The sequence below is a fragment of the Eretmochelys imbricata genome, chromosome 19 (assembly GCF_965152235.1).
Source record: "Eretmochelys imbricata isolate rEreImb1 chromosome 19, rEreImb1.hap1, whole genome shotgun sequence".
Lineage (NCBI taxonomy): Eukaryota > Metazoa > Chordata > Testudines > Cheloniidae > Eretmochelys > Eretmochelys imbricata.
Genome location: NC_135590.1, coordinates 18,018,951 through 18,045,411, shown reverse-complemented (window position 1 = coordinate 18,045,411; position 26,461 = coordinate 18,018,951). Strand labels below are relative to the sequence as shown.

Genomic DNA, 26,461 nt, shown 5'->3' with positions numbered 1-26,461 from the left:
GAAGAGAAGAGTAAGGGGGGATGTGATAGCAGCCTTCAACTACCTGAAGGGGGGTTCCAAAGAGGATGGAGCTCAGCTGTTCTCAGTGGTGGCAGATGACAGAAGAAGGAGCAATGGTCTCAAGTTGCAGTGGGGGAGGTCTATTGGATATTAGGAAAAACTATTTCACTAGGAGGGTGGTGAAGCACTGGAATGGGTCACCTAGGGAGGTGGTAGAATCTCCATCCTTAGAGATTTTATTGTTATGGGATGGACAAAGCCCTGGCTGGGATGATTTAGTTGGGGACTAGTCCTGCTTTGAGCAGGGGGTTGGACTAGATGACCTCCTGAGGTCTCTTCCAACCCTGATATTCTATGATAAATGTCAGTACACTGTCACTCAGCAACCTAATCTAGCTTTAAAATAAGGCATTTATGTAGTGGGAAGATATACAGAAAATGGGCGTGGGGTGATCAAGATTTATTACCACATGTCTGAAAGCGTATATTAGCAATGGAATCAATACTTGACCGGACAGAAAAAAAATACAATAGCACAAGTGCAATGCAAGCTGAATGTCTGAAATAGCTGGTTATTTTCCAGATGACTGTGGTGTCTGCTACAGGGGGCAGTACTGCAGTTCTGTTAAACCTGTGATCAATCCAGGCCTTATTGAGACCACAGACAGACTTGGGCTGCTCTGGGCTCATACAGTAATGTCCAAGTTAAATGTTAATATTTATTGGCACACGGAACTGGAATATCTATTTCGGTGAGGCTCTTTTGTAACAGACTGGTATAGCCATGGCCTCAGCTGCTTTCATGGCAGTAAGAACAGGAGTACTTGTGGCACATTAGAGACTAACAAATTTATTTGAGCATAAGTTTTCGTGAAGTTTATGTTAACTGGAACCTTAAGGAACATCACTACATACTGGAGTGACAAGTAGTTCATCAGATTTGTGTAGGAGAGGAGGAGAGAGTTCTCTACATATTTTATAGGATACCAGACTTAGCCATGCTGCAAAATGTGAGAATGGAAGGCATCTGCCACTTGCATGGGAGCTCCGATTATGCAACCACAGCCCTCATCCACATAGCTCTTCAATTCATGAATGATCAGAGTGACTGACCGTTATCTAACTACGTTATTCAGATCACTCCATGTGTTCTTAAGCTCCATGAGCTGAACCTCCCTTGCTTATTGGCTCCCAGAAGAATGATCAGTTTTCTTCACATGTAATGAATCCTGCAAGATAACTAACCATTTCCCTCTACTCAGACAACATTGAATTTCCAGAGTCTGATCTCACACATCAAGAACCTGCTGCCATCTTTATTTTAAGCCAGCCTCCCTCTATTCTGCAGCTGTGAAATTTACCACAGAATCAAATTAAAAAAAAAAATTTCAAGCCCTTACTGTTGAAAAGAAAATCTTCCAAAAGTGCCCCAAGAGTAACTGATGCAGCAGTATTTGGATACAGCTTGAAACAGCTCTGAAAGGCATGAACTATCCCACTCACTTTAAGGGAGCGTTAACTCCAAAAATTGAGCTGTGACAGTTTAAATGCCAACATTGACTATTGTACTGCTGAATATTTTAGTTGGAACATCCAGCAAGTGTGCTTATCCCACAGCCATAAACCACTTCCCTATGCCTTCCCAAGTGCTGAAAGCTCATACCGTCCTCTACCCAACTGTCAAAACCTCCAGCTTCCCCGTAGACAATTTCTACAGTGCAGCCAGATTGCCAGAACAAATACCTGTGGCACACTGAAAATGGGAAATTTAGGGCCCAAGCTGAACAAATCAGATTTAGTGTCAAATGAACACCAGAATTACTGATTGACTTGGTAATTTAGATAGTAATTCCATAAAAATTGATCTGCTGCAGCACTTCCAGCCTGCTGAAGCAGCAAAGACCCTTGCCAGAAAACTTAAGCCATCGGCTTCTAAAGGAATAAACATCTTTTCCCAGCTGTGGGATCCATGATGAATATGCAGTTGGTGTGTAGCACTGGCAATATTTGCAGCTTCACCTTGCTGTTAAATTCAGCTAAACTTTGTGAGAGATTCTATTAAAGATAATTCTCCTTGGCACTTTAACCAACACCAGAAAACCGCATTTGTCAATTAGCAGCTTCCCACAGCCTTGTCCAAGCCTAAATAAAATAAAAACAAGAATCTTTGGGGTCAGGCTGTACAGTGGAGCAGAATACGTTCCCTGTCTGTCATTCTCCTCCCGTGAGACACAGCAGTAGCTGTTAAACACTCAGCATTTAACGTAACGGAGATCCCTGCTCTAAGCAAGGGAAAAACTGATGCCATCATGTGATAATCGTTGGTAACTGATTTTCTAATGACAACCAGTGGCGTATGTCCACCGATCAAACAAACAGGTAAGGCACGGGTTCTGTCCAGAAGTCCACACAGTTCAACCATCTTTATTTAACATTCTCTCTACCTAAAATGGCTTTAAAATTATTCTTCTTGGAGGAAGAATAGGGTTAGTGGTTCCTTCTTGCTGTAAGTGCCCATGACTGGCAGGCCCTGTCCCATGCCACTGGTATGGGAGTGATCCAGCCCAGAAGAGAGATTAGAGAAATATTCAATGGAGATGAGCAAGTTTACCACGCACTTAAAGACAGATTGTTTCCAAAGAAAATCCTGTTAGGAATTTGCTGGATGCAAAGACTCAAGCATGGGAATTGCAGAAGGATTAGCATTCAGTATGTGTCTAATACAGAGACAAGGTATTCAGTGGAACACTCAGATTCCTAGATTTTAAGGCGGCTGGAGAATTTTCCCTCACGGTGTCTGTCAGGCCGGCTCCAGCGCCCTCTGGAGTCACACGGTTATGCGCCAGTATGACGAGCACCACCGGCCCTGCACCCTCTCACCTCCTTCTTGCCAGTTACTCCAACAGAGAAGCAGAAGCAGGAGGGTGGGTCACGGAATGAACATGAGCAACACATCTCAAAGAACAACAACTACGAAAGGTTAAGTAACTGTTCCTAATTCTTAGAGTGCTTGCTCACGTCCATGCCATGCAAGATGATTCACACGCAGTCCCCCCAGAGATGGGCTCGGAGTTCATGGACATGCTGACTGAAACACTACTCTTCTGAAACTGGTGTTGTCTTGGGGCTGTTGGGTGATGGTGTAGTGGGATGTGAAGGTATACACCAATGACGAGATTGCAGCTCTGCATATGTCCTGGACTGGGACCTGTGTGAGAAATGCTGCTGACAAAGCCTTGTGGAGTGAGCGGTTAAAATGGCCAAAGGCAGGACATTTGCCTGCTCATAGCAGGCCCGAATACAGGCAAGGACGAGATCCTCTGGGCTCACACAGGAAAACCTCTCATCCTTTCCGCTATTGCTACGAAGAGTTACGTGGACTTGGGGAAGCGTTTAGTCCTCTCAATATAAAAAGCGAGAGCACGCCGAACGTCCAATGAGTGAAGCCACCATTCCTCAGAGTTCTCATGAGGTTTCGGGAAGAAGACTGGTAGAGAAATGGCTTGGTTGTTATGGAATTGTGACACCACCTTTGGTACGAAGGCCAGATGGAGGCGTGGTTGGACCTTGTCCTTAAAGGACGCAGTGTAAGTGGTTCTGACATAAGGGCCTTGATTTCAAAGACCCTTCTGGCCGAGGTGATTGCCACCAAGAAGGCTACCTTCTGTATGGCATGGACATGAGCAAGGACTCAAAGAAGAAAAAACAGCTACTTAACCTTTCGTAGTTGTTGTTCTTTGAGATGTGTTGCTCATGTCCATTCCGTGACCCATCCTCCTGCCTCGCTGTTGGAGTTACTGGCAAGAAGGAGCTGAGAGGGTGCAGGGCCAGTGGCGCGTCTCATACTGGCGCATAACTGTGCAACTCCAGAGGGTGCTAGAGCGAGCCCGACAGATAACACTGAGGGAAAATTCTCCAGCAACAGTGCACGTGGCACACACCTAACATGGAACGGATATGAGCAACACATCTCGAAGAACAGTTACGGAAGGTAACCAGAGAGAAGTAGCAGGGGGCACAATGCTAATGGCTCAAAGGGGAGACCCGTGAGTCTTGCAAGAACCAGGTTTAAGTCCCATGGGAGGAGGGGAAGGCTGTCAGCTTGCAGACCTGAAGACAGAGCCTCTCCAGCCCTTGAGAAACCACACCGTCATCTCATGAAAGAACACTGACCTGCTGTTCACTGTGGGTGGAAGGCTGAGATGGCTGCTAAATGCACCTTAATAGATGCAAGGGCCAGGCCCTGCTGTTTTAACTGGAGAAAGTAGTCCAGACAAAAGGAGTTTGCCTGGGAGTTCGCCTGGGGAGAGCCCACTGAGGCTTACATCTTGCCGGATACTCTGAGTAATGACTACAACTCCTGAGGAAGCTCGTAGAAGGAAGGTAATATGGATGGGGGGTGTTCAGCTATTGTGACCTGCACTGGATGTGCTATGTTTGTCTTTCTTCCACAGGACAGATGCGACTTTGTCTGTACAAAGTGCAAGCTGGTCTCCATACTGGAAGAGAAGGTTCAAGGTCTGGAGCAACAGGTATTGACCCTGTGTTGCATAAGAGAAACTGAAGATTTCCTGGACGGATGTCAAGATAGGCTTCTACAGCCACAAGGTTCTGAAGATTCAGAGCAGGCTGCACATCGGGGACAGAAGGATGGTGAAGAAATTTGGCATCATGTGACCTTCAGAAGAAAAAAGGGGAACGTCCATGTACCAGCAGGGCAGACACAGGTAAGTAACCGTTTTCATGTTCTCTCCACAGGTACTAATGCGGAGAGCGGACCAGATGATACGTCTGAGGGAAGGGAGCAGAAAGAGACTCTACCAATTGGAAGGCATGAGATGCACTGTCCTAGGGTTGGGGGTTCCACGACCACCGCTCCCAAGAGAAGGAGGCGGGTGGTGGTGGTCGGGGACTCCCTCCTCAGGGGGACTGAGTCATCTATCTGCCGCCCCGAACGGGAAAACCGAGAAGTCTGCTGCTTGCCAGGAGCTAAGATTCGCGATGTGACGGAGAGACTGCCGAGACTCATCAAGCCCTCAGATCGCTACCCCTTCCTGATTCTTCACGTGGGCACCAATGATACTGCCAAGAATGACCTTGAGTGGATCACTGCGGACTACGTGGCTCTGGGAAGAAGGATAAAGGAGTTTGAGGTGCAAGTGGTGTTCTCGTCCATCCTCCCTGTGGAAGAAAAAGGCCTAGGTAGAGACTGTCAAATTGTGGAAGTCAACAAATGGCTACGCAGGTGGTGTCGGAGAGAAGGCTTTGGATTCTTCAACCATGGGATGGTGTTCCAAGAAGGAGTGCTAGGCAGAGACAGGCTCCACCTAATGAAGAGAGGGAAGAGCATCTTCGCAAGCAGGTTGGTTAACCTAGTGAGGAGGGCTTTAAACTAGGTTCACCAGGGGAAGGAGACAAAAGCCCTGAGGTAAGTGGAGAAGTGGGATATCGGGAGGAGGCACGAGCAGGAGCACGTGAGAGGGGAGGGCTCCTGCCTCATACTGAGAAAGAGGGGCGATCAGCAGGTTACCTCAAGTGCCTATATACAAATGCACAAAGCCTGGGAAACAAGCAGGAAGAACTGGAAGTCCTGGCACAGTCAAGGAATTATGATGTGATTGGAATAACAGAGACTTGGTGGGATAACTCACATGACTGGAGTACTGTCATGGATGGATATAAGCTGTTCATGAAGGACAGGAAGGGCAGAAAAGGTGGGGGAGTTGCACTGTATGTAAGGGAGCAGTATGACTGCTCAGAGCTCAATATGAAACTGCAGAAAAACCTGAGACTCTCTGGATTAAGTTTAGAAGTGTGAGCAACAAGGCTGATGTCGTGGTGGGAGTCTACTATAGACCACCAGACCAGGGGGATGAGGTGGACGAGGCTTTCTTCTGGCAACTCGCAGAAGCTACTAGATCGCAGGCCCTGGTTCTCATGAGAGACTTCAATCACCCGGATATCTGCTGGGAGAGCAATACAGTGGTGCACAGGCAATCCAGGAAGTTTTTGGAAAATGTAGGGGACAATTTCCTGGTGCAAGTGCTGGAGGAACCAACTAGGGGCAGAGCTCTTCTTGACCTGCTGCTCAAAAACTGGGAAGAATTAGTAGGGGAAGCAAAAGTGGATGGGAACCTTGGAGGCAGTGACCATGAAATGGTCGAGATCAGGATCCTAACACAAGGAAGAAAGGAGAGCAGCAGACCCTGGACTTCAGAAAAGCAGACTTTGACTCCCTCAGGGAACTGATGGGCAAGATCCCCTGGGAGAATAACATGAGGGGGAAAGGAATCCAGGAGAGCTGCCTGTATTTTAAAGAATCCTTATTGAGGTTACAGGGACAAACCATCCCGATGTGTAGAAAGAATAGTAAATATGGCAGGCGACCAGCTTGGCTTCACAGTGAAATCCTTGGTGATCTTAAATACAAAAAAGAGGCTTACAAGAAGTGGAAGACTGGACAAATGACCAGGGAGGAGTATAAAAATATTGCTCGGGCATGCAGGAGTGAAATCAGGAAGGCCAAATCACACCTGGAGGTGCAGCTAGCAAGGGATGTTAAGAGTAACAAGAAGGGATTCTTCAGGTATGTTAGCAACAAGAAGTCAGTCAAGGAAAGTGTGGGCCCCTTACCGAATGAGGGAGGCAACCTAGTGACAGAGGATGTGGAAAAAGCTGATCTACTCAATGCTTTTTTTGCCTCTGTCTTCATGAATAAGGTCAGCTCTCAGACTGCTGCACTGGGCAGCACAGCATGGGGAGGAGGTGACTAGCCTTCTGTGGAGAAAGAAGTGGTTCGGGACTATTTAGAAAATCTGGATGAGCACAAGTCCATGGGGCCGGATGTGTTGCATCCGAGAGTCCTGAAGGAGTTGGCGGATGTGATTGCAGAGCCATTGGCCATTTTCTTTGAAAACTCATGGTGATCGGGGGAGGTCCCAGATGACTGGGAAAAGGCTAACGTAGTGCCCATCTTTAAAAAAAGGGAAGGAGGATCCTGGGAACTACAGGCCAGTCAGCCTCACTTCAGTCCCTGGAAATATCATGGAGCAGGTCCTCAAGGAATCAATTCTGAAGCACTTAGAAGAGAGGAAAGTGATCAGGAACAGTCAGCATGGATTCACCAAGGGCAAGTCCTGCCTGACTAATCTAATTGCCTTCTAGGACGAGATAACTGGCTCTGTGGATGAAGGGAAAGCAGTGGACGTGTTGTTCCTTGACTTTAGCAAAGCTTTTGACACGGTCTCCCACAGTATTCTTGCCAGCAAGTTAAAGAAGTATGGGCTGGATAAATGGACTATAAGCTGGATAGAAAGCTGGGTAGATTGTCGGGTCAATGGGTAGTGATCAATGGCTCCATGTCTAGTTGGCAGCCGGTATCAAGTGGAGTGCCCCAAGGGTTGGTCCTGTGGACGGTTTTGTTCAATATCTTCATAAATGATCTGGAGGATGGTGTGGATTGCACCCTCAGCAAGTTTGCAGCTGACACTAAACTGGGAGGAGAGGTAGATATACTGGAGGGTAGGGATAGGATCCAGAGAGCCCTAGACAAATTAGAGGATTGGGACAAAAGAAATCTGATGAGGTTCAACAAGGACAAGTGCAGAGTCCTGCACTTAGGACGGAAGAATCCAATGCACCGCTACAGACTAGGGACCAAATCGCTCGGCAGCAGTTCTGCAGAAAAGGACCTAGGGGTTACAGTAGATATAAGTCAACAGTGTGCCCTTGTTGCCAAGAAGGCCAATGGCATTTTGGGCTTATAAAGTAGGGGCATTGCCAGCAGATCGAGGGATGCGATCGTTCTCCTCTATTCGACATTGGTGAGGCCTCATCTGGAGTATTGTGTCCAGTTTTGGGCCCCACACTACAAGAAGGATGTGGAAAAACTGGAAAGAGTCCAGCGGAGGGCAACAAAAATGATTAGGGGACTGGAACACATGACTTATGAGGAGGAGAGGCTGAGGGAACTGGGGATGTTTAGTCTGCAGAAGAGAAGAATGAGGGGGGATTTGATAGCTGCTTTCAACTACTTGAAAGGGGGTTCCAAAGAGGATGGATCAAGACTGTTCTCAGTGGTAGCAGATGACAGAACAAGGAGTAATGGTCTCAAGTTGCAGTGGGGGAAATTTAGGTTGGATATTAGAAAAAACTTTTTCACGACGAGGGTGGTGAAACACTGGAATGCGTTACCTAGGGAGGTGGTGGAATCTCCTTCCCTAAAAGTTTTTAAGGTCAGGCTTGACAAAGTCCTGGCTGGGATGGTTTAGTCGGGGATCGGTCCTGCTTTGAGCAGGGGGTTGGACTAGATGACCTCCTGAGGTCCCTTCCAACCCTGATATTCTATTATTCTATGAGAGACTGCAGGGAAGATCAAGATGGGGATAGAGAGTGCGCTGAGAAGCCAAAATAGAGAAGTGCTTCTACTTGTCTGAGTAGATAGCCCTGGTGGAAGGCTTTCTACTATCTAGCAAGATCTGCTGGATCTGTTCCAAGCAAGCCTGTTCTTCAGGGTTCAGCCATGCAGTTAGGTGCACGGAGGCGTTGTTGGGGTGAAGAAACTGGCCACTGTCTGATGAAATTAGGTCCGGATGGAGTGTGAGTGAAAGGGGAGTTGCTACCAACAGATCCAGAAGCAGGCTAAACTAGTGCTGACGTGGCCATGCAGGGGCTATCGGAATAACTCTTGCCTTATCCTGTTTGATTTTTAGGAGGACCTTGTGAACCAAGGAGATCGGGGAAAGGTGTAAAATAGGAGATTTGTCCACGGGAGCACGAAAGTGTCAGAGAGGGAGCCAGGCTGAGCCTGCACAGTGAACAAAACTGATAGCACTTCCTGTTCTGCCTGGTAGCGAAAAGGACCACCTGAGGAGGACTGCACCTTTGGAAGATGAACCTGTGACCTCCGGGTAAAAGGACCAGTCATGGAGAGAGGAAAAGGATCTCCTGAGGTGAACCGCCAGTACAGTTCGGGCTCCTGGGAGATTTGACGCCTCAAGATGAATGGAGTGTTTCATGCAGAAGTCCCACAGACGGCTTGCCTCCTTACACAAGGCCGAAGATTGAGCCTCTCTCTCTGCTTGTTGATGTAAAACATGGCCGCAGTATTGTTTTTCAGGACCTGCACCACCTTGCCTGAGATCTGGGGGAGGAACACTTGGCATGCTAAGCTTACCACCCTGAGCTCCCTGATGTTTATGTGCAGGGAGAGTTATTCTTGGGACCAGAGGCCCTGAGTCCCGAGGTTGTTGAGGTGGGATCCCCACCCTAGGTCTTACACGTCCAAGACTAAGGCTATCGAGGGCTGAGGGGTCCCCATCATTACCGATCTCTGGTCTTTCCACCCGTCCAGGGATATGAGGAACAGAGAAGGGACCATGAGCACTGAGTCCAAGTGGTCTCTGCTCGAGGAGTAAACTTACACTATATACATCTGGAGGGTTTGAGGAGCAGCCTTGAGTGCTGGGCCATGTAAATACATGTATATGCCCCAGTAGCTGGAGGCAAATCCGAGCTGTTGTGATTGGGCAGACCCTGATATTGGATATCAGGTCCAACATGGTCTGGAATCGGGCCTCTAGCAGGAAGGCCCTGCCTTGGGTTGAGTCAAATACTGCCCCAATAAATTCTATTTTCTGAACTGGGACAAGAGTTGACTTCTGCTCGTTTATCAGCAGACCCGCACTCAGAAGGTGTCTCGGACCATGCTGATGCTGTTCTGTACTGTACTTGAACCTGCGACCAACCTTTGATCATCCAGTTGTCAAGTTACTGGTAGACCTGGACACCTCAACGTCTGAGGAAGGCTGCTACTACTGCCATAAACTTCATGAAAACCCTGGGGGGGCTGCCAACAGGGCAAAGAGAAGAGTGGTGAATGAATGGTGCAGGGAAGAGCTTGATGCCAGGAAAGTGCTTTGCCAAAGTGCTTGGTTCCAAATCGGAGGGGCTCAGCTCTTAGGTCGTCTGAGGGCAGCCTCCATGAGGATAGCCTTCAGCTAATGCCTCTGTTTTTTTTACTACGGGATCTGATTTCCTGACAGATCTGGCACTTGTCCTTCACGTGAGTCTCCCCCAAGTACTTCAAGCAGCTGGAGTGGGGGTCACTCACAGGTATATGTTTTCCACAGGAGGTGCAAGGCTTGAAGCCCAGGGATCAGGGCGTTCCTGGCCCCTGGGGTGAAGGAGTCCCTCAATGACAGGAACTATCTATTTACACTAACTATGATAACTAAGAAACAAGAGTGTCCAAAAACCATTGGGAAGAAAGCCTTGCCAGAGCAAGAGGGGTCAACCATCAAGGGCGGTAAGAAGGAACTGAGAGGGTGCGTGGCCAGCGGCACCCTTATACCAGCACATAACCGCAGGTCTCCAGAAGGGGCTAGAGCCGGCCCAATGGATACCCTTGAGGGAATAAACTCTGGCAACTGTGCACATGGTGTGCACACATCTAGCAGGGAATGGACATGAGCAAGTACTCCAAGAACTTCACCCAGTAATTCCTGCATCAAGCTCAATTTCTGGTTGAGCTAAGGAGCATGCAATATGGATTTTGTTATGCTTTTGTTTGCTGGAAATCACGAGGTGCTTTGCCGCACACTCCCCTCTTAGAGCTCGCTAACCGGCAACTGTGCATCAGCACTGTCAATGATACGAAAGTCAGGGTCCCTTTGCAAACCCCATCCTGCTCACTGCTTTCTACCCTCCGTTGGTGTGTAACTCTGCCCCTGTTTTGGGTAGATCAAGCCTGACACGGTCCTGTTCAAGCCAGGCCTGAGCACCCAAGGCATAAGTGTGGCTAGAAATTCAAAGTATGTGCTGAACTGTGTCTCAGATTCACCAAATATGCAAAGTGTTCCACCCATTTACATGGGTATTATGAATATTTGGGGGAAGAACATCCCATTTCTTAAAGGCTTAGAATTTTACAAGGTAGGAATAACTGCTTCCATATTTTAATTAAAGTTTGCAGGTGTTTGGGCAAGTTCCACATACCTTGGATGTTACTGACAAAGCTGCTAGTTTAAGTTGTGGCTGCTCAGCTGTCATTTTTTATGTTTTTCTATGTATGAAAATTAAACCGTAAAACAAAAGCCAGCCTCGAGGGAGGTCCAGCATTGCCAAGAATAGCTCCGCTTCGCTCTGTGGACGGGTCTCACATTCACACTACTTGAGGCAACATTCTTAAGTGCCCAAGTGTAACTAGTACAGCAGTGTCTCCCTCAGGCTGCAGAGAGCCAAATGCAATGGCTCAGTAAAGGATGCACTGCCCATTCAGCTCAGGGAGGTGTCACCACAGATCCCAGCGATACTTTAAATGTCAACCTGTGAACAGTTTCACTGCTCATGAAAGCATGTAAGAATGGAAAGGGAGAGTACAGATCTGCAGAGTCTATTTTGAGTGGCTCATTTTGGCTCCATGGCCTTTAAGAAAGAGGTCACAACTCTCCCCACTCCTGACCAAGGAGCCAAACCCTGCCCGCAACCCCTCCCACAAAGGAGGAGCAGAGCTCACAAATATATTCAGACCCTTCTGAGGGAGCATCAAGCTGGCGGAGTTCTGAGAGTACTCAGACTCATGGCTGGAACACCTGCACAATCTACTGTGAACTGTATATCATGCTGGCAACTCTCATGGGTGGAGCTTGGAAGTGTAATTTTTTTTCCAGCTGGCCCCCTGCTAACAAGAGGTGAAAGGGAGGGAGCAGTAGGCTGTGCTTAGGCGAGGGTTTGGGACTAGAAAGACAGATACCTGCCCAGCCCAGCCAATGTCTGCACAAGAACATCCTGCAAGGACTCCAACAGCTACTCAGAACATGAGCTGTGAAATTCCCCATGTTACTTAATGGACAACACACCAGCAGAGCCAGCAGCTTTGGTCCTGCTTTAGAGACACAAACAGCCAAATAAACATCTCCACACTACAGGCAGGATGACACTAATCCCCAAGCCTCTCCATTCTGCATGAAGCTGACAGCTCTCTGAGCACTCATCCGGAAACAGCCACAACTTCGGGGCCAACAGCAGTGTCTAACCAGGTATCAGTGACACATGCCAGCTCCAGCTGGCACCCCCAAGATAATCATAGAGCACTGCTCTCGGTTACAGCACATGGCATCAGAGAAATAGTACTACTAAAGAGAGGCTTTCACAGTTAATCTTCTGAATATTCCCATCCCCAGTGACTGTCTCCATATAGGGGCCTCTCTTCTTTCTCTGTATTAGTGCTCCAGATACCAGCTGTCTGCCTCATGTCCAGGATCAGAACACTTCCCCGCTCTGCCTTGTATTTGTGCCAATCAGCACATTTCTAAGGGTTTTTACTAGGGCTGTCAAGCGATTAAAAATTAATAGGGATTAATCGCACTGTTAAACAATAACAGAATACAATTTAAACATTTTCTGATATTTTCTACATTTTCAAATGTATTGATTTAAATTACAACACAGAATACGTGTACAGTGCTCACTATATACTATTTTTATTACAAATATTTGCACTGTAAAAAAACCAATAGTATTTTTCAGTTCACCTCATACAAGTACTTTAGTGCGATCTCTATCATTAAAGCTGAACTTACAAAAGTAGAATTATGTAAAAAAAACCTGCACTCAAAAACAAAACAATATAAAATTTTAGAGCCTACAAGTCCTACTTCTTGTTCATCCAATCACTCAGACAAACAAGTTTGTTTACATTTGCAGGAGATAATGCTGCCTGCTTCTTGTTTACAATGTCACCTGAAAGTAAGAACAGGCATTCACATGGCCTGCTGTAGCTAGCATCGCAAGATATTTATGTGCTAGACGCACTAAAGATTCATATGTCCCTTCAGTCTTCAACTACCATTCCAGAGGACACGGTTCTGCTCGATAACGATCCGAAGTAGCGCAGACATTTTCATTATCTGAGTCAGATGCCAGCAGCAGAAAGTTGATTTTCTTTTTTGGTGGTTTGGGTTCTGTAGTTTCCACATTGGGGTGTTGCTCTTCAAACTCTTCTGAAAGCATGTTCCACACCTCCCCCCTCTCAGATTTTGGAAGGCACTTCAGATTCTTAAACCGTGGATCCAGTGCTGTAGCTATCTTTAGAAATCTCACATTAGTACCTTCTTTGTGTTTTGTCAAATCTGCAGTGAAAGTGTTCTTAAAATGAACAACATGTGGTGAGTCATCATCTGAGACTGCTAGAAAATGAAATATATGGAAGAATGTGGGTAAAACAGAGCAGGAGACATGCATTTCTCCCCCAAGGAGTTCAGTAACAAATTTAATTAATGCTTTTTTTTTTTTTTTTTTTTTAAATGAGCATCATCAGTATGGAAGAATATCCTCTGGAATAGTGGCCGAAGCATGAAGGGGCATATGAATGCTTAGCATATCTGGCATTTAAATACTTTGCAATGCCGGCTACAAGTGTGCCATGCAAACACCTGTTCTCACTTTCAGGTGACATTGTAAATAAGAAGGGGGCAGCATTATCTCCCATAAATGTAAACAAACTTGTTTGTCTGAGTCATTGGATGAATAAGAAGTAGGACTGAGTGGACTTGTAGACTCTAAAGTTTTACATTGTATTGTTTTTGAGTGCAGTTATGTAACAAAAAACCCCTACATTTGTAAGTTGTACTTTCACAATAAAGAGACTGTACTACAGTACTTGTACGAAGTGAACTGAAATATACTAAAAAAGAAAAGGAGTACTTGTGGCACCTTAGAGACTAACGAATTTATTTGAGCATGAGCTTTCGTGAGCTACAGCTCACTTCATCAGATGCATACCGTGGAAACTGCAGCAGACTTTATATATACACAGAGAATATGAAACAATACCTCCTCCCACCCCACTGTCCTGCTGGTAATAGCTTATCTAAAAGCCATTTCCAGCACAAATCCAGGTTTTCTCACCCTCCACCCCCCCACACAAATTCACTCTCCTGCTGGTGATAGCCCATCCAAAGTGACAACTCTTTACACAATGTGCATGATAATGAAGTTAGGCCATTTCCTGCACAAATCCAGGTTCTCTCAGTGAGGGAGTGAGAGAACCTGGATTTGTGCAGGAAATGGCCTAACTTCATTATCATGCACATTGTGTAAAGAGTTGTCACTTTGGATGGGCTATCACCAGCAGGAGAGTGAATTTGTGTGGGGGGGTGGAGGGTGAGAAAACCTGGATTTGTGCTGGAAATGGCTTTTAGATAAGCTATTACCAGCAGGACAGTGGGGTGGGAGGAGGTATTGTTTCATATTCTCTGTGTATATATAAAGTCTGCTGCAGTTTCCACGGTATGCATCTGATGAAGTGAGCTGTAGCTCACGAAAGCTCATGCTCAAATAAATTCGTTAGTCTCTAAGGTGCCACAAGTACTCCTTTTCTTTTTGCGAATACAGACTAACACGGCTGTTACTCTGAAACCTGAAATATACTATTTCATTTATCATTTTTACAGTGCAAATCTTTGTAATCAAAAATAATAATATAAAGTGAGCATTGTACACCTTGTATTCTGTGTTGTAATTGAAATAAAGAGATTTGAAAACCTAGAAAAAATCCAAAAATATGTAATACATTTCAGTAGGTAATCTATTGTTTACCAGTGCAATTAATCATGATTAATTTTTTTTAATCACAAATCATTTTTTTGAGTTAATCACGTGAGTTAACTGCGATTAATCAACAGCCCTAGTTTTTACCTTTTTTCTGATCGTCTCTTTTTTCTGATCTTCATTTAGCTCTGGCTCACTGGTTAAATGGTAACAGAACACCCCATGGGGTTATCTGCGCACAAGGCTCAAAGGGGCCGGTAGGTAGAGCAGTTTATTTAAGATTTTACTCTTATTATTGTTCATATTATGGCAGTACCTAGGAGCCCCAGCAATGGAGCAGGACCCCATTGTGCTGGGTGCTGTACAAACACAGAACACAAAGACAGTCCCTGCCCCAAAGAGCCTACAATCTAACCAAAGAAGAGGAAACAACAGGTGGATAAAGACAGACCAACAGGGGAGTACAAGGAAATAGTATTTTTCTGTCAGGCTGGTCTCTGAGATTATAGAAACATTCTCAGAGGGTCAAAGAAATAACAAAATACTTGAAAAGCTGAAAAACAGTCCTTGCCCTTGTAATTAGCTGGGCTGCAGGCTTAATATTAAGCTCACACACTTAGTAACGCACCACACAGCAGTAGGTCAAGCCTAGCTTGGCAACAACAGCCTTAGTCCTGGTCTGCCCTACAACTGCTTTTCCCAAAGTTTCTCACTGTTTTTCCCCCACTGATGGAGCTGCACTATGGGGGGGCACTAGTGTGGATGGGGCCCTGGCATTTTAACCACCATGTCTCTTAGATTTACTTGGAGCAGGATCATATCTTAGATATGGGGCAAAAAGGGCTATTAATGAAAGTTACGCTCACTCTATCTAGTACTGTTCATCAAAGCCCTGGAGTCAGAAGATCAGACATTAGTTTGTGCTTGATAAAACCGTGCAACAGTCATATCGGTAGGGTGGTGAGTGGACCAGGTAAGAGAATATGGTGCTTGATCCAAATGGAAACATTCCCATTGAGTCCATGGGCTTTGGCTCAGGCCCAGGAAAATGTCACCTCTCCACACCTAGTCTGAATACATCTCTGGTCAGTAGTTACTGCCCATACTGGTGCATCCGATGAAGTGAGCTGTAGCTCACGAACTCTTATGCTCAAATAAATTGGTTAGTCTCTAAGGTGCCACAAGTCCTCCTTTTCTTTTTGCGAATACAGACTATCACGGCTGTTACTCTGAAAACTGCCCATACTGTAACCCTATAATGGCCACTAGGTGTTCTCCATGAAAGGAGATCAGGTAACATCAGTACAGTTCCCTGGTTACAAAAGTCCACCTAAAACTCCACTACACGTGACTGGGCTCCTTTCACGGCACCCACTCTGTGGTGCTGGTGAAAGGCAGGTACCAGACTGGCTGACTGGAACTCCAATAGGCAATATGATTGATCACTCACTCGGCATTTCACATTCAAATCCCATAACTAATATGATGTAATTTGTCATTATCCCTCTCAACACCGCTTTGGAGCAAGTGAGGATCATCTCCATTTCCACAGAGTGGGAAGTGGAGCCAGAGGGGTTTAGTGATTCACTTCAGGTCACCAAGAAAGGTCACAGCTGGGATCAGAACCCAGCACTTCCAAATTCCCTATCCTGTGCTTATAGCACACCTCTGGGCTGTCTCTTGTTCCCAGAGCACTGGACTCAGCAGAGCCAGTTCCCCACAGCTGTGTGTGCTCTACTCTGACCACAGGGCTCCCCTGAAAGCAGCTTGGCTCCCTCATTCTTCAATCTGCAGCCTTTCCACAAGGCCAGCGAGGGGTCTCCACCTGTGCCAGCTGGGTTTTCTGCAAGGTGGACGCACCAACAGCTCTAATCAAGTGCTCCTCATCAGCAGATCTCAAAGCACTTTACAAATGAGGTCAGTATCATTATCCCGCTTCACAGATAGGAGAACTGGGGCAAGTCCTTCTCTGTGCCTGTCACTCAGAAGACCAGTGGCAGAGCTGGGTTTTATTCCGGGATCTCCAGAGTCCCAGTCCAGTGCTCTATCCACCAGCCTACTGTCTCTCTCATATCCACTGGGAAGGACTATGTACACTATTTGACTTCTCATAAACCAAAAATCTACTGGACAGCACTGACCTTCAGACACTTGGTATGGATCTGGATTTGAACAGAATCTGGAAGCGAAAGACCCTGCATATCATTTCCAACACCCTGAGCTATTTAGTCTCCTTGGCAAAAAGCTTCAGAATGAGACAACGCATGCAATGAAAATGATTAGGGGGCTGGGGCACATGACTTATGAGGAGAGGCTGAGGGAACTGGGATTGTTTAGTCTACAGAAGAGAAGGGTGAGGGGGGATTTCATAGCAGCCTTCAACTACCTGAAGGGGGGTTCCAAAGAGGATGGAGCTCAGTTGTTCTCAGTGGTGGCAGATGACAGTACAAGGAGCAATGGTCTCAAGTTGCAGTGGGGGAGGTCTAGGTTGGATATTAGGAAACACTATTTCACTAGCAGGGTGGTGAAGCACTGGAATGGGTTACCTAGGGAGGCGGTGGAATCTCCATCCTTAGAGGTTTTTAAGGCCCGGTTTGACAAAGCCCTGGCTGGGATGGTTTAGTTGGTGTTGGTCCTGCTTTGAGCAGGGGGTTGGACTAGATGACCTCCTGAGGTCACTTCCAACCCTAATCTTCTATGATTCTATTCTATGAATTGCATATTCCTGTTTACAGGCCTCAATCCTTCTGCTGAAAAAGGACAGGATCTGGAGCAATGTTCCCTCTAATTTTTGACAGGCTGAGTGTGCAAAAAATTTCTTCTGTGCAAACTATTGTGCTTCTGTGCAAATTTTTGTGCGCGCGGGGTTTAGGATCTGTGTGCACGCGCACACGTGCACAGCTTAGAGGGAACAGTGGTCTGGAGGCAGCATACTTAAGCCACTTTGTCAGCTCTGTTATCTGCCTGGCTCAAAAAAAGACAAGGTGGGGGAGAGTAACTGGACCAACTTCTGCTGGTGACAGAGACAAGCTTTCAAGCTCTTCTTCAGGCTAAAAAAAGGACACGCAACAATCTCCATGCCTGAAATGTTTGCTCCGAAGGCTTCTCAGCCTGGCTGAAGGTCCTGCAGTGAGTTCAACATATAAAGAGGTTGCACAAAGAGCTCTCACACAGCCAAGGAAGACTATACCTCCAGAGAGAGATCCGCAGGGATATAGATATGTGATTACCCTTGTCTAATACTGTGTAACCATTAAACAGGTTCTTTATACACCACGACAGTCCTGATGGAATATGGATGATGAGGGTAACTAAGGTTGGAGCACCACTTCCTTATAGACACGTCAGTGCATCACACACCACTAACAAGTGCCCAGCCTGACAACATGAACACCGAACTCTAAGAGCTTAACCAGGGACACATGCTGATGTCGCAAGCAAGCAAGCTGCCTCCCAGTGTGGCTCAGTGGCATGAGAGGCCCAGCACAGATGACTGTTTCCACCAGCAAGTATCACTCTGGGGACAGGAAGATACCCTTGGCTGTATTCACTCAGGGGTAGAAGGTTCCCATTGATAAAGCCCTTCTCCCACATCCCCCGCTCACAAAAAATGTTCTCAAACTAATACTGTGTTTAGACTTTTACATCACAGAGACTTTGAAAATCCCCCTGGGGCATGAAGGGAGAGAAACCACCTGAATGAAGTCCAAATTCCTTGCGTGGGGGGAAATTTCAGAATTAAATGGATGAGGAAAATTGAAGTTGGCTGCAGCCTCCTGGTACTAAGGACAGGTTGGCTCCTATTTCCAGTGTCACCCACTTCTGCATCTCTGCTTTCTCCCGGACAAGTTCCCTCTCTCTTTTTTTTGAGGCTTTTGTTAGTCCGCCCACTTGGAGTATCCCAGCAGCCTCCTATGCCACCACATGACCAGGTTCCACATTCCAGACTCGCTGCCACGACGCTACAGAGGACCTACTGCCATGCCCTCCTCCACTGTGCCCCTTTGATGCAGCCTGTCAGGGAGAGCTTGTCTGGGCTCCACGGCAATTCAAACTGCCAACAGTAGTAACACAAGCCCAGGGCACACAGTTATGAGAAGGATCAAGGTACGCGCCTAGCAAATGAGTTCACCTTGCAGCAGAGGCCAAGCTCATTAGGCTCAAAGGGCTCTGGTCTGTAGCGTGCTTCGGCAGGTCTTTATCTCCATGCCTATCCAGTGGGTCACCAAGCCACTAAGTGAGCACCTCACCTCAGAACTTCCCATAGTTCTTCTGTGGTTGGCTATTAGACCACAATCCCATCTCCCTGGTCTCTCTCTGCCCCTGGAGTCTAGGTCTCTATGATTGTGCCTGTTCCATCTCTGGATGGTTGCTTTCTTTGTGCCTCTTAGCTCCTCATCCAGAACTCTGCATCGACCAAACCCCTTTCCTCAAGGAGCAGCTCAAAGGGAGCTGAGGATGAGAAACTGTCACTCCCTTGGCATTTCAGAGCAGAGAAGGGATTAGTACTAAGTACCGGGATCCCGTGCGCCAGATGGTTTCAGAGTCTGGCTGGTTAGTTTCCAACAATAAACCCAAAGTCAGCAGCATTTAGAATACGTACATTACAAACACTGTAGATCAATGGAGAGACTTCTCAGCAGAACATTCCTGCTGCTCTTGCTGTTGGCACACAGGTTCTATCTGTGCGGTCCTAACCTTGTCGAATTCAGAGCCATAAATCAAGCAGCAACTTTCAGTACAGAAAGGCATGACAGCCCTGTCGTCCTTCTCTAGTCAGCTCCCCAGGCCTGGAGTGCTGCCAGCTACCTCGCTTCCTGAGCCCTGAATCACATTCATTTTCAGTTGCAAACCCTACAGTCACAAGTTATTTTTTCTTCTCTCTCTACCAAGCACTAAAGCACACGACCTTATTTAAATAGCAAATCTTCACCTGCCTCCGCTCAGACACCCAGCCCCCACCACCTCCTACTCACCCTAACCTCAAAAGGAGGAAAAGAAACTTAGCAACATTAGAGAAGAACATAAAGAAAAATCACAAAGTGTCTGTTACCTTCGACTCTGGGAGGAAATTCTAGTCATGAGAATCTGATCATCATCTCTGTCTGCGTGAAGCCACCAAGCAGTTAACAAATAAACTGCACGACAGCAGCAGCGAAAAGTGAAGGGGGTAGGGAGCCTTGTGAACTTTCTACGAGGGGTTCAGCATTTCCTGGCTTTCTCTTCCCTCTTGAAGCTTTTGCCTTCCAACTAAACACATAATGGCTGGCCAGACCAATGCCAACCAGGGCTGTGCAGCGCACACCAACTGGAATGACAGGAAAACTGTATAAAGCATGCAACAGATGGCAAGTCTGGGAGTGCATGCAAGCACCACTTAAAATATCCCCATGGTAACTATTTAAAACTATTAACTTTTGCTTGTTTTGTAAGCAGAGCGAGACCGTCTCAAATTCAGCCAGTCTGACAGAGAGGGAGCAGCGCACTGACAGCTAACAGCAGACAGGAACAAAGGGAGTCAGGGCAAGCGGCTGCTGTTTATCTGATTGGAGTACCAGGATCTCTGCTGCACCCACTGTAACTTGCCTTGGCCTTCGCACAGTAACCAAGAGGATGTGTTATTTATTAGCTCTCTCCAGCCTGGCTGGGCTTAGAGCTTCTCTGCCAGCTGGGCTTGTGCCAAGGCAGAAACTCCACTCCTCAAATTTCCAGCTCACTCGATAAGGCACAGAACTGCCTCCAGCTCAGAGCCTGCCCCAACAAAATTAACGCTTTCATTGCCACCTCATCAGCCACCCTGGTTGCAATTCCTGCTCCACTACTGCTGACCCAGTCTAGAAGGTTTAGGTACAAAGCAACACCGCACTATAAAATGCAGCATTCTCAGAGGTCTTGTCCACATCTCTCTAAAGCACTGGACATCAGAGAGCGAGAGATGTGACCCAATGGTCTGAGCATAGGACTGGGAGCCAGGGTGTCCTGAGTTCTAATCCATGATCTGATACTGACGCCTGTGACCTTGGGCAAGCTGCAGCAAGCCGTGTCTCACAGCTTCCTCCCTTGTGAAGTGGGGATAATGATACTTATCTGCCTCCGGAAGGGTGGGGATGGGGGTGGTCGAGGCTTAAAGCTAAATGCTGCTTTTACAGTGGAAAAGACTGAGGGGGCTGTCCCAAGGAGCAGTGATGCTGCAGTGACAAGGTTTCATGAGGAGGTGCTAGAATGTGAGATGCCTTCCAGAAGGTAAGGGAAGGAGACGCCCAGCACCTGGCCACAGCGGAAGAAAGACCCTCTTACTCAGAGCCACAGGAGGCAGCCAGCTCCCCACTGCATGCAGGGCTCCTCGAGCACACTGTCATGGCAGCTCCTGAGGAGCTCTGTGGAGGGGTGCCATGAGCTCTCCATCCTGGATCCCTGCTGGGTTCTGGTGAGCAGCTGTACAGCCCCTGTCTTCTCCAAACGGTCCAAGACATGACGAAACAACGTGTGAAGCATGTTTAGGGCTCCCGGCACTCGAGCATAAGCACCAGAGGAGAGGGCCCTTGAAAAGACAACTGCAAACAGGAATTTACTTCAGAAAAAGCTCCAGTGGGGCTTGTGCTGGGAACAGCCATCACCACACAGGGCACTCCACAGGCCCAGAGCTGAGCGCTCCATAAATCAGGCCAAGGGCTCTTTTCTACTCAGTTCCTCACTTCCGGTCTGTGGCCCTTCATCCCACCCCCAGATCAGAAACAGTTTCTTCCTTAACTGTAATTGGCATTCCTCTCCTGGATGAGGCAGTCGGCAATTGCATGGGGGATGCTGGTTTCTCCAGAGCCAGGCACATCATTGCCAAGTTGCTCAGTTTCATGTATAGTGGAAGGTTGGAGCTAACAGATACCTCACAAGTATCAAATTCAAGGCCCTGCCCATAGTTCGGCCCTTCCTTTCTTGTGCTGTCCCCTGGGAGCATGTTAGTTCAGCAGTTCTCCATTCCATACTCCACTAGAGGGGGGAAAGAAAAAGAGCTTCCAGGGATCCTCTCCCACCAATGTCATTCTGCTGACCACCAGGAAAGACTGTGCAAGCCACTGAGTTTCCGCCAAGCATCTGAGAACTGCTGTGGAATCAAAACTGTTCTTTGGACATCTCCTTTGTTGGTCCATGCACGACTTCTCTTGGAGACTTTGCCACGCCCATTAGGGCGAATTACCTTATAGCCAACTTAACCTCGTAATTAATCCTAGAGTAACCAAATGAAACACTAACTGCACATGCCCTGAGGAATACAACAAAATTTTAAAATGCTGAAGATATTTTTTTTTACAAAAGTGACACGTGACCTATACAACTTCCTCACTTCACTCCAGATTCCTCCCCGAAGACCCCGATTATATTTTAGCACAGGCTGGCACCATGACCCTTCCCATTCCTCCATATGTCTCAGTGCTTCGCTCAACCTTGATGGCCTAGATGCAGCTTAGGAAGTATGGTATCATCTCACTTGTGCGCTATGACATTAACTATGACTAGAATTGGTGAAACATCCAGGCCCTGCGGTGAGGAACTCTCTTCTTCCCTGCCTACCAGTTCACCTCGAGATTCAGTCTCTGTGTAGGAAAGGAAAATACAAGATCTTTCAGAAAATTTGGGTCTTTAGTGATGTACATACAACGTGTTTCCCTCTATTCTATAAAGCTCCGTAACAACAAAGGGAAAAAGGGAAAGACCTGATCAGTCTTGAGTTCTGACCTTCCTGCAGGAATGGGAATGCCTAGCAGCCTCTTCTGATCAGTATTATGTTTACACGATTGTTCTCCCAGCACCGCTGTCCCATTCACTGAACACTGAGGTACTACTGCTCTTAAAACAGTCAGAAACATTTTTAAAGGGTTAAGCAACCTTACTATACAAGTCACCACCACTGAAAGTTCTGGTTCAGTATGGTTGGCCAGTCCCCAGCAACTACAGAAACTCCACCTAAACAAACATTGCTGAAGACGGGGCAGTTGGGGCATGCTGTGGTCAATCACATGAGCCATAAGACGAGGAAAAGCCTCTCCTCCACCTCCACTGGCAGCCATTGGAACAGACAGATTACACCTGAATTCAGTTACTAGCATTAAAAAAAAAAACACGAGCTCTGTGTGACTTCCATGCATTCTTAGAGTCCAAGGCCAGAAGGGACCATTGTGATCATCTAGTCTAACCTGGATAGCACAGACCAAAGACGTGCCCCACTATAATCCCTAGAGCAGAGCTTTTAGAAAAACATCCCAGTCTTGATTCAAAAAGCGTCAGTGATGGAGAAGCTACCACCACCCCTGGTAAGTTGTTCCAACAGTTAATTACCCTCACTGTCAAAAAATTTACACCTTCTTTCAAGTCTGAATTTATCTAGCTTCAGTTTCTAACCACTGGATCATGTTACACCCTTCTCTGCTATTAAACATTTATTCCCCATCTGATAAGTAAGCTGATGATATGTGAGCTCGTCAAAACTACCATTAAGTGGCTACATAATTGGTTAAACAACTGCAAACAAAGAGTAACTATTATTGAATGATGTCGGATTGGAAGGGGGTCTCAAGTGGGGTTCCACAGGGATCTGTTCTGGATCTGGTGTTATTTAACATCTTTGTTAATGACCTGGATGTAGGAATAGAGAGCACACTGACCAAATTTGCGGAGGACACAAAGCTGGGAGGGTTGCAAAAACTTCAGAGGACAGAGCTAAAATTCAGAGGGATCTTGATAAACTGGAGAATGAGGCAATTGTCAACAGAATGAAATTCAACAAAGACAAACGAAAGGTACTACACTTGGGGAAGAAAAGTCAGAATGCACAAGTACAGAATGGGGCTGCCTCCCAGGATAGAGCCAACCCTCCTGTAAGTTGGGCCTGCATTCTTTGTTCCTAGATGTAGACCTGTAACCCTTAACATGTAGCCATATTAAAAGGCATACTGTTTGCCTGGAGTTTGTCTGAGGTGAACCTTCCCCCCACAGCTTCCTTAGGAGCAGCAATTCACAGGCTCTGGAGGGAGCTGTGTTCATCCCTCCTTGTCCAAAGAGAAGGCAGCTGTTAGGAATGAACAGATGGGGTGAGGGATTTAATGACAGAAGGAAAGAAAGGATCCTCAGCACTTCTCCTCCTCAGGATAAAACCACAGAGTTGGGGCAGTACTCACCAGGAGAGGGAGGAGGAGGGAAGGAAAATCTTGTGACAAGAAGAATCTGAGTTGAACTTCCCTGGGGAAATGCTACCAGCCAAGGAAATTTCCTTTCAATTGCCAGGAATAAGGCTCTTCCCACCGTACGGGTAGGACAGGAGTGACCACTGTCCTCATATTACATCCAGAAGCACCCCTCTCCTGATTCTGTGGGAGCTCTTCATTATGATCTCCCATGCCTACCACCTGGGCTGAGGTCAATGTAAGAGGGAATGCTTGTCACAGCTACCTGCCAACTGAAGTAGGCAAATGCTTCCCAATGATACAGTACTGTTCCCCTGGACATGTATCATTTCTGGATGTCTCTCCACTTCCCTCCCAGCCCTCAGCACAGATAGATCTGAAGGAGCACTCAGCTACCCAGGCTGAGCAGATGAGAAGCTCCCACAGAATCAATTCCCACTGCAATGAAATCATCCTCAAAGCCCCCTTGGTTAACTTCAAGGAAGAGAAGCCTCCAGCCAAGCATTTCAGCCATTTGCATGTACCAGAGCAGTGCTGTGAACCTGGCTGGAGCTCAGATCTCAAAGGGGCTGGGTAAATCACATTGGCTCAAGAGCACCTCCTGTGGGCAGCTTGAGCAATGGTTGTAAAGAGTGTAAGATGACAGTGTAGGGAGAGGCAGCAGGCGAAACACAAACAACAGGGAGAGAGGGGGAGGCTGGGAGCACAACAGTTAACTATACTGGAGGCCGAGATCCAAGGTAAACAAAGAGTGCCTTTCAGCTTCCATCAGACGGATGCATCTTCCTAATCCAAGGGGAGCTCACATCTGGGTTTATTCCTAGGCAAAGTGGAGGCGATCTCAGCTCATAAGTCTCTGGGAGGACCGCCTAGCTGTGCCACACTAAGAACAGGGAAGGTGTCCATCAAAGCAAGATCCTTGGCTTCAAAGGTCACAGATGATGGGGAGGGTGAAGCTAAAGGAACAACCTACTGATCTAGCTGCTGCCTTGCACTGAAGGGTTATCGCTGAACCTGCCAAACGGCCCTGGCTGGGGAGTGTGGCAGCCCTTTAGGGCCACTCCAGCTACAGGGAGGCACACAGGTGTTAGAGCACCTCAACAGCCCCCATGTAGTTTCCAGACACTGGGGCACCCTCACGGCCGCAGGGTCACAGCCTCCGAACCCACGGCAGACAAGGCCGCAGGGGGTTGGGAGGAGCAGACAGCTTCTCGTCTCAGCACGACCTGCCTTTTCCAGGTCCCCAGTGGACAGCACAACCTAAGGGAAGGCAAACCAGCTCTCCCAAAACCATGAACAGCAGGCACTGTGCTACTGCCCTGGGATGGGCCTCTCCTTCGCCTCCTCACCTTTCCCGTAGGGAGCAGAGTCCTTTCAGTTAGGATGGGCCTGGCTCCCATGTGACCCTAATCCCCCTGCTATATTCCCAGCAGTCCCAGGGCTGCCAGTTTGGATGGAAGGCACCAGGGACCCTGTGTTTTCTGAAGAGGCAGGACAGGCTCTGAGGGATCTCGGGAGGGGTGAAGATCTGAGTAATCTCACTCAGGATCGCCATCTGGTCCTTCCCTCCTCAGGAATAGCTGAGACTTACAAACCTGCTTTCCAAATCTCTCTAGCCTCCACTATATTGTTACTGTTAATAGTGATTGCTAACAATCTCTTTCTCAGGGAAAAACATATTGTGGGGAAACTGAGGCACGGGGCAGGCAGGGATTTACCCAAGGACACATAGCAGGTCTGTAGCAGAGCAAGGAACAGAATGCAGGACTCATAGTTGCCAGTCCCTGTCTGCTTTGTTGTGCTTTGCAGGTACTAAGCAGACAAGGAAGCGGAGATGGGATGTGGTCCTTACCTTTTGTCCCAGGGGGCTGCAGGTTGTCTCCTGTCAGTGAGCACCAGCCAACAGGAAAGATGTCCCTGGAGTCATAGCGGCACCAGTAATCAAAGGCACCTCTCCAGCCATCGAACGTCACGAGGACCTCGGAGCCTCTCACCTCCCCAATGGTGGCTGGGCAGATGAAGTGTGGATTCTTCCTGTCCACTGCCTCCAGCTTCATGCCAGTCTTGAAGAAATTTTGGGATGGAGACGGTGGCTCCTACAGGGGAGGGTTCAGAAGGATGGTTACAAAAGAGTAGTGTGTGTTGGTGTCTCCTGAGCTTGGATTAATCCCCTGCCTATGTCATCACAAGAGCAGAGCTAGATGGAGCCAGAACCAATTCACAGAATCATAGAATCTCAGGGTTGGAAGGGACCTCAGGAGGTCACCTAGTCCAACCCCCTGCTCAAAGCAGGACCAATCCCCAATTTTTGGCCCAGATCCCTAAGTGGCCCCCTCAAGGATTGAACTCACAACCCTGGGTTTAGCAGGCCAATGCTCAAACCACTGAGCTCTCCCTCCCCCCATTAGCCCCATGTCAGAGGGTAAAGGAGGTGGCTCCAGCTTATACCAGGGCTGGATTTGGCCCCTGGTTTAAAAAGGGCATCTTTAGGAGCATAGGCAAGGCCTCTCGTTGTGGCACCCTGTGCCTGCTGCACTCAGGACCAGACAAACCGGGTGACAGAATGCAGCTACCCTGTGAGAGCGTCTTAGTAGCACACTGACGCGAGAAAGTCTCACAGGCAGCCCCGCTTTCAGAGGTCCCAGTAAATCCACTTCAGGCTCTCTTGCTTAATCACCACCCTTCCTTGGGGCTGCTTTATTCCCAAACACAGGTCTCTGAATCCCCAGCAA

The 26,461-nt window shown here is 47.5% G+C and overlaps 1 protein-coding gene across 5 annotated transcripts in view; it reads right to left on the bottom strand.

Annotated features, from left to right (window-relative positions):
• Positions 1 to 26,461, bottom strand: part of SCMH1 (Scm polycomb group protein homolog 1) — a 112,486-nt gene that overhangs the window by 46,071 nt on the left and 39,954 nt on the right. For all 5 annotated transcript variants that reach the window (XM_077837636.1, XM_077837639.1, XM_077837638.1 and 2 more), the window contains one exon: positions 25,582 to 25,825. In XM_077837636.1, coding sequence (XP_077693762.1) covers positions 25,582 to 25,825 — 244 coding nt within the window. The remainder of the gene's footprint in view (positions 1 to 25,581; positions 25,826 to 26,461) is intronic.